Raw genomic sequence first — 14,970 nt, forward strand, 5'->3', positions numbered from 1 at the left:
GGAATCTCTTCTCTGTCCCTGAACACCAACCGATCAACTTCCTTGATTGTGCTCTAAGAATATCAATATTCAGTGGTGCAAAGAAAGACTTTCCAAGAGCTGGGACTATCAAGGTGTCTCCTAAAGTGTTGTTAGTTCATATGTTCTGAAACAATTGGCCTCTGATTTATATATGTGAGAGTCAAGCAGTGTGATTTTAGGCATGTCTGCTCATAAGTGAACCTGAGTTCAGTGGGCCTTACTGGTACATGTGCATAGAACTGCAGCCTGATTGGAAGAATGTGGACCCTGATGTGATACCCTCCAGATGTTGCTGGACTACAACTCCCACCAGCCCTGACAACTACCTGTGCTGACTGGGGTGATGGGAGTTGGTGTCCAACAACACCTGGAGGGCCAGAGGTTTCCCATTTCTAGCTTGGAAGAAGGGTGAGATGAAACTGTGACTTAATATAGAAATTGTCTTTTTTAGCAGAGCCTATTCTCTGAGGAACAGCATTTGCTCTTGCATTCAGGTGAGCATATTGCATTCCTGCTGATTTCCCAAATGCTCCCCCTTTCATCTCTCTGAAAGAGATCTGAAGGCAAAATTGAACTGGAAACATGGAACAATATTCTTCTCCCTGTAAAAGTACAGAAGATAACCAAATGACAGTGACAGAAGCCAGGAATGCAAATAATACATGTGATATATATCCCAAAGAGAAGCACTTTGAAATCCCAATTGGTTTCCACAGCAATGCTTATAGGCTCCTCCAGACAGCCAACTTATTGAGTGATTCATCCTGATTTGCTTTCACAATCCTTGTGCAGATGGTGGATTATGGAGCATTTGTTCCAATTCCCTGGTATGAGTTTGAATCACTCCCACAAAATACTGTCTGGGGGTGACCTAACCCTCCCCTGAAATCTTTAGGACTTGATGTGTAAGATTTATAAATGATTTATAAAGGAAACCTACAGTTTGGGAAGAGGGACATGGGTTGCGCTGTGATCTAAACCACTGAGCCTTGGGCTTGCTGATCAGAAAGTCAGCGATTCAAATCCCCACGATAGGGTGAGCTCCCATTGCTCGGTCCCAGCTCCTGCCAACCTAGCAGTTTGAAAGCATGCCCCCCCAAAAGTGCAAGTAGATTAATAGGTAACACTCCGGCGGGAAGGCAAACGGCATTTCCATGTGCTGGTGTTGTGTTCCATTGTGCCAGAAACGGCTCAGTCATGCTGGCCACATGACCCAGAAAAACTGTCTGTGGAGCGGACAAACGCCGGCTTCCACAGCCAGTAAAGCGAGATGAGTGCCGCACCCCAGATTCGTTTGCGACTGGACTTAACTGTCATGGATCCCTTTACCTTTAGTTTGGGAGCAGAAGGAAAATGTGAAAGCTTCTCATAAGAAGCTAAATTGGGGGTAGCCAGCACAGAGGCCTCAGATGTTTACAACTCTTATAATCCCAGGTGGGGTTTATGGAAATCGTAGTTCAAAACACCTGAACAGTTGGATACCCCAGAACAAAATGTGTGTGTGCACGCACACACCAGGTTGCAACCCAGAGCCTGGAACTGGATTACTGAGGAATGACTGAGGAGGAAGTGAGAGAGAAGCTGCTGTCTTCCCATCTCTAGCGCTGCAGCAAGTGGGATTCCAAGTTGGCAGGTATTGTGGATGAAATGAACCGACACAGGGCTAGCTCTTACATCCCGTTGTCTTGAAGCTGTACTTCAAACTCTTGGGCTGCCTGCATCTGAAAATGTTGCTGGGGTGACTATAGCAAGGAATGCACTGTTCTGTATTCAGGAAAGGTGAGCAGTTTTGCTCAGAGCTACTTGTAAAGAGTTGCAGGCAGCGTAATGGTCTGACTATTAAAGCCCAGGAATTTGGCAGCATCGTGCAACAACCTAGTAACATAAAAGATAACGGCAACTGTAATCTACAACTGCCTGCAGCTTCACGGTCTGCAGCTTATGATATATGGTTCTGCTCTATAGTTTGAAGGATGACGTTTTGGCACTGCGGCCACACACAGCACTTGCTCGAGGATAGCAGATGCCACTCGTGTGTTCACAAAGGAAGGCTTTTGCATAGCCACCCAGGGCTTCTTGGGAGGAAGGTGCAGGATATAAATTTCATAAATAAATAGGCATCATTGGGAAAGCTTCCACCATGAACAAAGACACGCACTAAAAAGAAACAGCTGCAGAGTTTTTCCCATTCAAAATAGGAGATGATTAGTCAACCCATCACATTGGCAAAGTCTGCCCCTTGCCTTTTTTTTTTATCCACAAGCCCCACTGAAATAAATGGGAGGCTGGTCTTCATTACAGCGAAGTATGTGCTGAATAATCCCCCTGTGGCTTGCTCCCTTGGCTTCTTACAAGTATGTTGACTTCTGCAGAGGAAATCCTTTATTAAGATGATGTTCAGAACAGAAGAATGAGCGGAAGAATGATTGGCAGCAGGGGACTGGTATGGGCTGCTGGGTGGAGTCAGAGTGAGTGACAGGTGGAGTCAATTGATAGCGATGATTGGAGAGTGGAGAATAATAATAATAATAATTTTATTTATACCCCGCCCTCCCCAGCCAAGGCCGGGCTCAGAGCGGCTTACAAGCAATAATAAAAACAAGATGAATGATTACAACTTAAAAACAAAAATAAAATACAACATTAAAATAATGGAACATTAAAATATTAAAATGTAGCCTCATTGCAGGAGGAGAAGGAAAAGAAAGAAAGAAAAAAAAGAGAGAGGGAGGGAATCAAATTGGCTCCAAGCCAAAGGCCAGGCGGAAAGAAATCACATCCTGCAGGGCCCTGGTCTCATGAGGCAGAGCGTTCCACCAGGCCGGAGCCAGAGTTGAGAAGGCCCTGGCTCTGGTTGAAGCCAATCTAACTTCTTTAGGGCCTGGGACCACTAGGGTGTTGTTATTTATGGACCTTGAGGCTCTCCGTGGGGCATACCAGGAGAGGCGGTCCCGTAGGTACGAGGGTCCTAGGCCGTGAAGGGCTTTAAAGGTCAAAAGCAGCACCTTAAATCTGACCCTGTACTCCACCGGGAGCCAGTGCAGCTTGAAAAGCACTGGGTGAATACGCTCCCATGGCAGAGACCCCGTGAGGAGCCTCGCTGCAGCATTCTGTACCCGCTGGAGTTTCTGGGACAGCTTCAAGGGCTGTTCAAGAATGACGCAGAAGAGCAATTAGCAGAGTGTTAGGGAGAGCAGTGAGCTGAGTCAGAGTGGTGTTAGAGCTGCTGAAGAGAAGAGAAAAGCATAATTCTTTGTTTTTCTATATTAAAAGTCCACTTGCTTGGATGGCTTTCCATCCAAAATTATATAACAATTTTAAATTTATGAATGTATTCTGGTTTGGGGGATTCCAAGTTAGCAGATCTCACTCCACGTACTGATTTTGAATTGCAGCCAATAAAGGGAAAATCTGGTTCCTCTATGTAAAGGAGTAGGTGGTGACAGCAGGTTGCTCTGGGAAATATTAGGAGAAGTCTGGCCTGGACCAACTGAGGGCCTTGTAGGAGACTCCTGGAATGCTGTAGCTTCTGAACCATCCAAGCCATTCCTGGTTTTTAAAGACAGTGATACCCTGCAGAGCCCCCCTCATTCCCAAGCAACTTGAATAGGGCTCAAATAGGTGACTGATCCAATGCTGCCCTCTGCTGGTGAAATGGAGCTGCACAACAGAATTTTTTGCAACGGTTGGGGACTCAATAATATTTTGTATTCAGCTGCATTACAGATTAAACACTGCAGACAGAACCTCTCCTCCCATCACCTTTCAGCCAGTTGTCACATTCCCCTGCTGGCCATCAAGTGCTCAGCTGTCAAGAGAGAGACGCCTCTGTAAATCAACCCAATGGCATTTTTCCTGACCAGATTTCAGAACTAACACACTAATCCAATTTATATCAGTCATTACTGAGAGAGAGAGAGAAATGAGAATATGAACGTTCACCTTACAGGCTACAGTTTTGCCTTATGCCTTGACATTTCAAGGGCTGCAATGCACTCTTTAACCAGCTGGGTTGCTTCCTTAGCTGTACCCTGGTGCACGGAAAATCCACCGCCCCCATGTCCGTAATTGTGCACCACCAGAAGCTTTCCACTGCCTCGAACCAGTATCTCTTTCTGGACTCTCACAGCTGACCTGGATGGCCTCAGGCCCACCCTCACCTTTATATCCTGAGCTGCCTGAAGGGATGGCTCAAGGGCACAACATCGGCCAAATATGTCTTTGCTGGTACTGGGATCTGGAGACAGCTTCCAGTTGCCTTTTTGCCGTGTCCCACCTAGCGTTATGTTGTGTATCCCTGGGTAGATGTAGGTTAATCCATCGCCATCCCGAATGAAATGTGTTACCCAAGGGGCCTTGACCTTGAGAACCTGACCTCTGACGGGGTGTATCTCGAGGTCACCCACAAGCTTCCTGGAGCCAATGCCAGAGCAATTCACTATGATGTCATAGTCACTCCGCAGCTCCCATAGGTCTTCGATTTTTCTAGCATGCACCTGGCCCCCATTTCTTTTCAGCCTGCAAAGGGAAAAAAATCAAGAGGTGAAATCATTCTCTATCAGTGTGAATGTTTTGCCTGCCTGCTACACAGGCCAAAGATATAAGATGCCGTATTTTTTGCCCTATAAGACGCACCAGACCATAAGACGCACCTAGTTTTTGGAGGAGGAAAACAAGAAAAAATAATATTCTGAATCTCAGAAGCCAAAACAGCAAGAGGGATCGCTTCTGGGATAGCCGTGAGAAACCTCTTCAGGGCAGGGGGAGCATTCCTCCCGCTGCCCTGAAGAGGCTTCGCACAGCTATCCCAGAAGCCAGAACAGCAAGAGGGATAGCTGCGCAGCCTGTATTTGCTTCATAAGATGCACACACATTTCCCCTTACTTTTTGGGAGAGAAAAAGTGAGTCTTATAGAGCAAAAAATACGGTAATTTAGATGGTCTTTGACTAGTGTGAAATAGAAAGATGGAAAGAAAAAAACAAAGGTTCCAACATGCAATCCAGATAATCTCATCCTACTTTTTTAAAAAAAGAAACTGTTGAGAAGAAAAATCAGTGAAGAGATTGAAAAACAGAACAGAAGTGTACACAAGTCAAATGGGATCCATTTGTTTATGGAAATTTTTAATGTTTGAAGTTTTATTCTGTTTTAGTGTTCTGTTGGGAGCTGCCCAGAGTGACTGGTGGTTCATGGTATGATGGCACAGAGCAAGACCTTCTCTCTTGTGACTCTGCAACTGTGGAACTCTCCCCCATGGAAGATAAAAGCTTCCCACCCCCCATCACCAGCCATCACATAAAGATGTGTACTTTTTTCTTCAGGTCTTCGGAGGTAATGAATTGATCTTCAGCAGATGGATTGGTTGCTTTTATTATCATTATTGGTTTTGTTTGACATTAAAGTATCAATATAACATTGTGCACTGCCTGTGAACCTACCGGTTGAAGTGCGGGTTATAAACACTATAAATCATCATCATCATCATCAAAAATGCACTGAACAAAGTCAGGGAACAGAGCTTTGCGGGAGGCTGCATTTCCCAGGGTGTTTTGTGCTCTTACAAAACATCTGTTCAGTTGCAAACATATGTGCTAGGCTGGTTATAAAAGGACACAGAAACCCACATAGATCAAAATTACAGGAAACTGCTCATTGTGCCCATCCTTGAAAAAGCAAAAGCACATTTCCCACCTACCTCTACCAAAAATAATGCATCCCAGTGTCAGGCTAAAGCAGGATACAAGAGCTGATGGACATTAAGTTGGCCCTCGGTTTATGCTGAAATCTCACTTGTCTGTGCCGCACCAATGCATCCTCACAGGTGGGCACAATTCTTTTTTAAAAAATCATTACCCTCTTGTGCCTTCAACAAATCAGTTGTTCATGGGACATGCCCCCTCCATGTGGCAATTCCTTTACTGTGATTCAAAGATGTTTTTGTTTTCCCAGGGTTTTTTTTTCATTTTAGTTGTTTTTTTTAAGCTATTGCAATGTTTATGCAGCTGAAAATTATGCTGCCGTGGAACTGAATGCATCAGAAGGTGGTAGACTCTTAATTCCTTTGGTCTGAAGAAGAGGCTGGCTGGCTGCTCATCATTTATGCTGCAGCTGCATCTCCTGAATTGGAAGAGGCTTTGAGGTCACTCCCAATTTAATGTTTCTGAAGTTTGTTGTGACAGTCGAAAAGTAGCCGACGTGCCCCAATCAAAACTCTTCTTGCCTACAGAAGTGGCTTGTGGGTTCCAGCCAAGTGCTTATGATTGATTCTCTTTTTGTATCTTTTGATGAACAGCACCATAAATAGTGCTCAGGGCACTTGAGGGTACACAATAAATTACACATCTAATAGACACTTCCTTCTGACCCACTCAGTGGAAGAAATCTTAATCATTTGTTTCTGCTACTTGGACACCATCCTTCAAAAGGGCCTATCAGCAAAACAGCATTTATTTGAGTGAGTTTTGTGCCAATGACTCGCTCTGAGGATCAGGCAGCTCCTTTGGGAAATTACAAGAGTGTAAGACAGAAATGAGGGGCAGCAGAGGCCTTTGCCCACAGGCCTGCCTGACAGATACTAAATGGATTCTGCAATTTAGTTGAGCGTCGGCACCACTTTCAGGACTGTTTAAAAAATGAAACATGACAAGGCATGAGTTCCCCGTGAGGTTGCTCATATGTCAGAACAGCACACTGGAAGAATAAAGAGCACTCAGCGTGTGATTGCTTTGAAGCAAGAACTGCCAGCCCATGTTGTAGCATGGTGTAAGAATAGAGGTGCCATTGCATTACAACCAGGGAGCGCTTTCTTAACATTTGGTCTTTGTTTCACTTTGCATCACATCACCACAATAAGAAAATGGCAGTGTGTTGAAAGCTGGGACAGGGAAGCTGTGGTCCTACAATCCCCATCATCCCTGACCAGACAAAGGACCATCACATTCTGCTTGTGAGCATGCAGAGGCATCTGTCTGGCTGCTGCTGGAGGCAGGATGCTCGGATAGAAGGATCTTGGTCTTATCCAATAAGACGGTTCTTTCATTTGTTATAGCAAGGTGTCCATCCAAACACTCATACCTTTTCTCCAGCCAAAGCAAATAGGGTGGGCAGTCACACTTCAGTGTAGTAAAGGCCTGACCACATTTGTGCTGCGGAAATTTCTTCATTTCCTGTTCAGTCATCGAGCGAAACCCCAGAACCACATCAGACCAGAATGGAGGCTTCTCTTCAGGAATGGTTTTAAAGATCTGCCAGCTGATAAACATGAAAGGGGGGAATGTAAAACACCAGCCATTCTGTTCTGTTACATTTATTGGAAAATCATTATCTAAGAACAAAATTATTTCATATAATTGTGGTTGGGTTTTTTTGGGGGGGGGTAGTTCCGTGCTCCTGCTACACCTGTTCCTAAGATGTATTCCCCCCCCCCCATAACCAAACTAGGGCCTTTGTAAAGCCCACAAGCTGGACTCAGTGGCAACAGTCCTCTCCTGCTGTTGCTCTACTGCTTTTAATACGAAGCTGTTAAACAGCATCCATGATGAATAGCCATTGAGAGACCAGTCCCAAATAAATTTCTACCATTCATTCATATGATACCAGAACATGTGCTTATGTGACAGTGGGATGTTATTTTCATAGAATTGCATGGGGGGAGTAATTTTGTTTGTTTGTTATTATGGCATGTATGGCATGTTTTTATATTGCAGACCACCTTGTGATATTCGGATGAAGGGTGGTATAGAAATTTAAATCATCATAGAATCATAGAGTTGGAAGGGACCCCAAAAGTCATCTAGCTCAACCTCCTGCAATGCTGGAATCTCAAGTAAAGCATCCATGACAGATGGCCATTCAAGCTCCGTTAAAAATCTCCAATGAAGGAGAGTCCACTGTTGAACAGCTCTTACTGTGACAAAGTTCTTCCTGATGTTTGGTCAGAATTTCCTTTCTTGTAACTTGAAGCCATTGGTTCAGGTCCTACTTACCCTCCACAGCAGGAGAAAACCAACTTGCTCCATGTGACAGCATTTTAGATATTTGAAGGTGGCTATCATATCTCCTCTCAGACTCCTCTTTTTCAGGCTAAACATACCCAGCTCCTTCAAGTGTTCCTTATAAGGCTTGGTTTCCAGACCCTTGATTATGCCCTCCTCTGCACGTGTTCCAGCTTGTAAATGTCCATCTTAAATTGTGGCGCCCAGAACCGGACACAGTATTCCGTAATACTAGTAATTCATGAGCGCATATTGGTTTTGTCTCTCTCCCTTTCTAAAACATGGCCATAGATTACAATTCCAATGCATGCATTTTTATGTGTTTATTGTATTTATAGCCCACCTTTCTTCCTCCAGTCAGTGTACCCTGGGTTCCTACCCAGACAGTCACACAGGCACTTCCAGACCTTCACTGCTTTATGTGCCTTGGACTCTGCTTGGCCAACAGGCTTGCCTATCCCTCTGCTTTTAGTAAGCATAGTACAGCCTTCCTTATTTACCCAGAGACCAAATGAATCCCAGCCTCTGAAGCTTCTGAGGAATTACAGATGACTGACAGGTAGTCAAAGGTCTCCTTAAACCACTGCTTCTGTTGATGAACCGGTGTGTCTGCACAGCAGAAAGAAAACACATTTTAAATGATGTTTTAAATTTATAGTTTCATATCTCTATTTTCCATACTCAGTGAAACATCTAGAATACAGTGGAGCTTGATGGTAGTTTGATTTGTAACCTAGTCTTGCTTCCTCTTCCTGTAAATTAAGGACTACCTTCATACGTAGTTGAATGGATATATTTTCCTGCTTCTATGATGTATGTAACATGGCCAAATAAACAATGCAAATATTTCTGCCTGGAAGCAAAGTGTACATACAGAGTCCAGAACAGGGAAGAGTCTTGCATGCAGCAATAGGGGTACTATGACAGGCGCTGTGTACAAGGCTCTTCGGATGGAGTTTTGGAAGGACCCTAGCCTGGCAATATTACAAAGAATGTTAGTAGCTTATTAACTGGGTGCAAGTTCAATGTGTAATATTTTAGATTTGCTACTTTTTTTCCATATAGAACTACTGGAGAGAGAGAGAGAGAGAGAGAGAGAGAGAGAGAGAGAGAGAGATGTACAGTTGATGCTAAACATATGTGGAGGTTATGTTCCAGGGATAATGCATAAAGCCAAAATCGTGAATAAAACACACTCTCCCTGCATCTCTGAACATGCTCCCAAGGTGAGTGCAATGGTGGGAGGGATCCTTTTTGGCCAAGCATATAAAGCTGGATTTGCACAAGTTAAATGTGTGTAAGCTATGAGTCAACTGTACATGCACCTCAGTTTGGCAACAACAGCACTCATTTCACAGCAACCACTTCAGTGTTTTGTTGCTCGTGGTACACTGATCCACTTGTCATGGAATCAGCCCTGAAAACTACAGTTACCCCTCTCTGAAGCCCGTTTTGGGAGCTGATAGTAAATACAGAAAATCATCTGGAGGATGCTGAAGACGCACCTCTTTACCTTCGCTTTTGACACTTGAGACGTATATGTTTAGGACCCACCTTATTTTTATTGTTGTAAGTTGCTTAAAACCATTTTTAATATTATGTTTTAAATGTTGTAACCCACCCTGGGATCTTAGGGAGAAGGGCAGAAAACAAATAAATACATAATGTAAAAATCTATGCCTATTTACATTTTGCATCTTAGGAAGGAAATTCCACTCACCTGGGTAAATATGAGGAATGAGCATCCCAGGAGCTACATCACTTGTTGTATTGGGGGTAAACCTGTCAGCAATGACAGTCACGCTGCAGTCTGAGACAGATTCCGAAATGCAAACAGCAGTAGAGAGGCCAATGAGCCCTGCACCAATGACTGCAATCTTTGCTTTGGCCATGTTCTGTTATGAGAAGTGGAAGGAGAAAGGAGGGGGGGTGAAAATAAAATTCTAAAGACAAAATAAGGATTTCTTATATAATGATTTTTAAAATAAAATAACAATCTAAGAATACTTTTTTAAAAATCTGTCCATTGTGGAACAAGATATGGAGGGCTCTTAATCCATAGATATCTTAAAAGGGATTAGCATAGGGGACCTCACCCATGCACTTGATTGAATAGGTTCTTCTGGAAATAAAGTTTAAGAGGTATCCGTTCAGCTTCATTGACAGCACCTGGCACTTTGGGGCAGTTTCTTGGATCCCAGCCACCTGGCAGGGTCCATTAGTCTGGATGCCTTTTCACTCAGCTACAGGCTTCCTTAGCAGTGGCTGACAGCCTTCTTAATTTCCTACTATGCCTCAGAGCAATGGTACACTAGGGTTCTTGCGGGGCTTAAAAGGGTCGCTCACTGTTGTTGCTGCAAGATAAGCCCTGGCCAGAGGTGTAACAATGCAGACTGGGACCCACTGGAGAGGACTTTCCTGAAGGCCCTTTCAAAACTACAGCAGCTCTGCCTGCCACTGTTTAAATAACAAAGTAAAGAGAAGATGGAGTATGCAAGCAAGCACAATTTCTTCTCTAAACTAAAACACAGCCAATTAGCCAGTCATTCCTTTGAGTGGAACAAAAGGTCAACATGAAACTGCACAATGTCCAACTACACATCTGCAAACAGTGTCCGCAAAAGATACCATTTGTGAAGAAGAGAAAGTCAACCCAAAGCATGGGGAAACATCAATATATTGTGTATTTGACAGTCCTGGCAGAATGCAGAGATTTTGTATTCATAGAATATTAATATTCATCAAATCTCCTGTTGCTTTGATAGCCACGGCATTCATGTTGGAACAGTTTATGGATCAACAAGTACTTTAAAAAAAAATCTAGTAGAGAGTGGCCTTCGTACCCTGCTTTAAAACATCTTAGGTTTTGAACTTCCTTTGAACTTTGCACATGACAAGTAGAATTTGGTTGATAATTCCCCAAAGTTAATTTCTGATTAAATTCCTGCTTACCATTGCCTTCTGATATTTTGTGTCTTTTTTCTTTTTTGTGGGGAAGGAATCTGTATTCTCTATAATACGGATATACTAAGGAAGAGGGAGGTCAACCATCCCAGTGAGCATACATAATTTATCAGAGGCAAGGGCTCTGATACTTTTTCCTAATATGAACTGAGTTTAGACTATTCCATCTCTTTAATCTGCATGTTTTCTTCTCTCTCTCCCTCTCCTCTCCAGTCCAACAACAAAAAAGAACAATAATGAATGCACAACAGAGCCACTCTTATGATGAATGAATATGATCAAATGTTTACTGCTTGCAGTCATAGGCCAACACACAGAGGAGAGGTAAAAGAGGAAATGTCTGAAACTGATATACAATGTGTACAATTAAGCTACCAGTTCACAGTTCATCATACAAAGCATGATATAAATAGCCGCTAATAACAACTTCCAAAGGTTTCTAGCTGTTTAGTTTGGTGAACCAACTTTGCAATTTACCTACACATTATTTTTTAAAACCTGCACAGATTTTTGTGTTTGTTGTGTGTGTTGCAGTTGGAAACATCAAGGCAAAGTGGAAATATTTCTGCCCTTCCACAGAATAGAGACGGCACCTCCATCAACAAAACACATTTCAATATATGTACTGTACAGTAAAATGTTTGGCACTGAAAAATATGAACATTAGATGCCTTATAAAATTAGGAAATAATATTTTTTTTATTAAAAAAGTTTTTCACATTTGTACTGCACTCTTCATCTAATGAACAGGGCTGCATACATGGGATCAAGCCCATTTTACTGTCAGATTACGGTATACTAGGCTCAAGATTTGGTGGGTTTCATGGTTGAGTAAGGTCTGTCCAGCAAAACTGTCCACTAATGCTATGGAGTATATCACACAGTTTTATACTAGTCCCAAAATAACAAGAACCCTGCGGCATATTAAAGCCTAATATATTTATTATGACGTCAGCTTTTGTAGAGGTGTGAAGCAGTGGATTCCAGTCCATGAAAGTTTGTGCAGTTCTAAATCTGATAATCTTTCAAGGTGCCACAAGACTCTGCTGCTTATACTGCAAAAGACTTAACGTTGCTACCCCTTCTTGAGGTTACAATGGTCCAGTGGACTGAGGAAATAAGGAAACAAGGGTTTTGCCACAGATTACTAAATTGTCTTTTGCAAAGGGATCAAATATTTCTTTCACTCATTCTAATGCACATTAATCTCTGACTTTTGTCTTCTGGGTTTCTGGGGTTTTTCCTGTTGCTATTCTGTCTCTCACAGCTACAGTAAACCTACCATTAAAATTATGGACTGGTCATTTCTTCGTTAGGGGGCAAACGGGCAAATTTCTGTTCAGAAACGTTGCAAAAAACACGGTTTGACAAATGATCTGTGACCAGTCAAAAACGTGCCAGTATTTTCAGCTCACTGCTTAGAATGCGGAGAAGAGCAGGAGCTATGAAGCGGGATAGTATTAAAGTAAAAAATAAAAATCCACAAAGCTCTCCGCCCTCCCCTTTCTCCAGGAACCGGCTTTATAATAATATGTAGCTTCACAACGTACATTTCCTACAAGGCTCTACATTTACGTGGATAGACGGACTAGAGGAGTTCACGGGTTTTCCTGCTCATTCTGACGAGCCCCGGACAACCGCGGGAGAGAGGCTAAAAAATACCTTTCCTTTCAAAAGAATCCGCACCCTTTCCGACAAAGTGGCGCTTCCCACCAAAGGTTTCCAGGCCACGGACGCGACCATTAGAAGGGGACGGAGGGGAAACGCAGGCTCGGAGGGCGGGGCAATCTTCTGAAGACGGCTCTGCTCGTTCCCGATTGGTCAGCAGCGGCGGGCTTCGGCGACTCCACGGGCTCGAGGGTGGCCCGTTTCGTGCTCCCTCCCGCCGAGCCTCGCTCCTTGCAACGAGGCGTCTCCCGCTGGTGTTTTGGATTCGTCCGACTGGCTCCCTGTCGCGGAGTGTCCATGGTCCCTTCAAGGGAGACTGCTTCAGTTGTCTCGTTGCATGATTTTAATTGGTGCTACTGGGCAACATAGCTGTCAACTTTCCCCTTTTTTAAGGGAAATTCCATTCTTCCGAATAGGATTCCTCGCAAGAAAAGGGAAAAGTTGACAGCTATGCTGGGCAACGAAGTCAAAATAGGAGTCGCAAGGTTAAATATTAAACCAGAGGCAGTTCATTCATGGCCGGATTATAATAGTTGCAATTGGAATAATTGCGCCAGGGTTTATGTCTGCAAGGGACCCAATGAATGTTTCACGCTCTTGTGTGTCAGTCTCCAGGTGGGGAGTAAACTACAGTTCCCGAGATTCGGGTGTGCAGCCATGTGTTTTAAATGTATGGTGTAGCTGTTACATACAGGTTTCCATTACCTCTCAGAGGGAAATCTGTTAAAGCTCCTCTCTTCAGACATGTCTATCAGAGCTTCTGCCAAAGGTTTATTTATACATGAGTGGGCCAACCCAAGTGGCCACCCCACTTGACATTTCCAGCAAACATATGGAAAGAGGCTTTGACTGAAATCCCGCTTTGGAGGGAATCTCCCTTTGAATTGGAGCATCCTAATAATTTGTATTGTTTGTGGACTGCCACCTGTCCCAAGCTGCAGTGAGTCACAAAACATATTAGAATGCAGTTCAAAAAAAATTAGTGGTTGCAAATGCAACGTGCAGAAAATGATTGTTTGGTACAGTCTCTTGCCAAAATGATACAATATGATTAGATGTGTCGCATATGGTCACTGTGCAACATAGATTTAAGTGCTGTGCTGGATCGTGTCCAAAATTCATATTTGCTTTATGATCAGAATGTTTCAAGTTGCTGGTTATATTGAATATATTTTATGTTTATTTTTATATCTTTAGGGCCAACTATTTACATGAAGGCTGTTCCAGGTGGGTAAAGAGGTTTATGCCATGTGTAGATTCCTCAGAAGCTGGGAAGAGCAAATTACGGTAATACTCCATATATCTGGGTCCTTGGTTATGTATGCAATAGGAACTCTTTTCCAGAAATGTAGGAAGCCCTTCCCTATACTGTACCTTCTTTCTTGTTGGAAAGGAATCCAATGTGGGCACTCTCTTTCATCAATGGTCAAATCATCACTTTGCACTTTGTGACCAATTACCGGTAGCTACATAGGGCATGTGTAAATTTTTCCCCCAGTTAAAACAAATCCTCATATTTCCCAGTGACAGGTAGAATGTTCAGAGCTGCTGCTGATTTTTCAGATGTATGGAGGCAGCAAGCAATAAAAGCCCCTGGAAGCACCCATTCATTGCCTGGATAAGGTTTCAGGTTCAGTCTTCATAATTTCCCACTTAGAGATCTCTGCCTAGGAAGTGCTGCCAGCTGGAGAATGGGAATGTCTGGAAACTGCTGGCAGCCCATGAAGAAAATGCTTGGCTAGGCATGGACTAGTTATCTGAGCAGGGACAGCTTATCCCATTTCACTACCTGAGGATAAAGAGGAATTGCCAACCCCTGGTTCCTTCCACCATGCCCCACTTCCGCTGCCACCAAGCTCCAGTTCTCTCCAAACTCAGCAGGAGCTGAGGCGCTCCTCCAAAAGTTGCCACTCACTTGACTTTTCCACCCAGGGGCTGGGAAGACATGTGGCAATGTTGTGCTCCAGAATGCCTCGCTCTCTGTAGTGGAAGTGGTGGGGTGGGCAGAGAACTGCCTCGTTTCAGTTCCACCACCTGAGGTGGGTGCATCACCTCACATCATGGGTGGGCCAGCTCTGTATCTGACAGTCAGCATATGGCAACTGCTCAGCTTATTATATATCTGCATGTATAGATATATAACACCACCAGGATTTTAAAAATATAAACACCCCTTAAAATACATAGCTTGCACTGACATATTTGTCAATTTATTGTTAATTATAAATAAATTTTAAAAACACAATGTTATCACTTTCACAGTTAGTGGTACATAGATTTACACACTGGACAATCATTTATGTCTGTTCCTTCATATAAAAA

The 14,970-nt window shown here is 43.4% G+C and overlaps 1 protein-coding gene across 4 annotated transcripts; it reads right to left on the reverse strand.

Moving 5' to 3' along the window:
- Positions 1 to 3,707: 3,707 nt before the first annotated feature.
- On the reverse strand, positions 3,708 to 12,794 carry DDO (D-aspartate oxidase). Of its 4 annotated transcripts, none has more exons than XM_083731432.1 (5): positions 12,643 to 12,794; positions 9,737 to 9,911; positions 8,517 to 8,625; positions 7,097 to 7,273; positions 3,708 to 4,539 (listed from the first exon to the last, which is right to left on the reverse strand). In XM_083731432.1, exons 1-5 carry the CDS (start codon positions 12,721 to 12,723, stop codon positions 3,972 to 3,974), a joined length of 1,110 nt encoding a protein of 369 aa, XP_083587558.1. In that variant the 5' UTR covers positions 12,724 to 12,794; the 3' UTR covers positions 3,708 to 3,971. The 4 variants fall into 4 exon arrangements, with proteins under 4 accessions (XP_083587558.1, XP_083587561.1, XP_083587560.1 ...); XM_083731435.1 differs by lacking the exon at positions 12,643 to 12,794 and adding an exon at positions 12,556 to 12,575; XM_083731434.1 differs by lacking the exon at positions 12,643 to 12,794 and adding an exon at positions 12,531 to 12,550.
- Positions 12,795 to 14,970: the final 2,176 nt, after the last annotated feature.

The sequence above is a fragment of the Podarcis gaigeae genome (genome assembly GCF_964106915.1).
Source record: "Podarcis gaigeae genome assembly, chromosome: 3".
Taxonomy (NCBI): domain Eukaryota; kingdom Metazoa; phylum Chordata; class Lepidosauria; order Squamata; family Lacertidae; genus Podarcis; species Podarcis gaigeae.

Bases quoted from the DNA above. Each gene is read 5' to 3' on its own strand.
- DDO (XM_083731432.1), bottom strand. From the start codon at position 12,723: ATGGTCGCGTCCGTGGCCTGGAAACCTTTGGTGGGAAGCGCCACTTTG. The intron at 8,626-9,736 runs GTGAGTGGAATT...TCTGCTGTGCAG, and splicing joins CATTCCTCATATTTACCCAG to ACACACCGGTTCATCAACAG. The intron at 7,274-8,516 runs GTAAATAAGGAA...CATGTTTATCAG, and splicing joins GGGATTCATTTGGTCTCTGG to CTGGCAGATCTTTAAAACCA.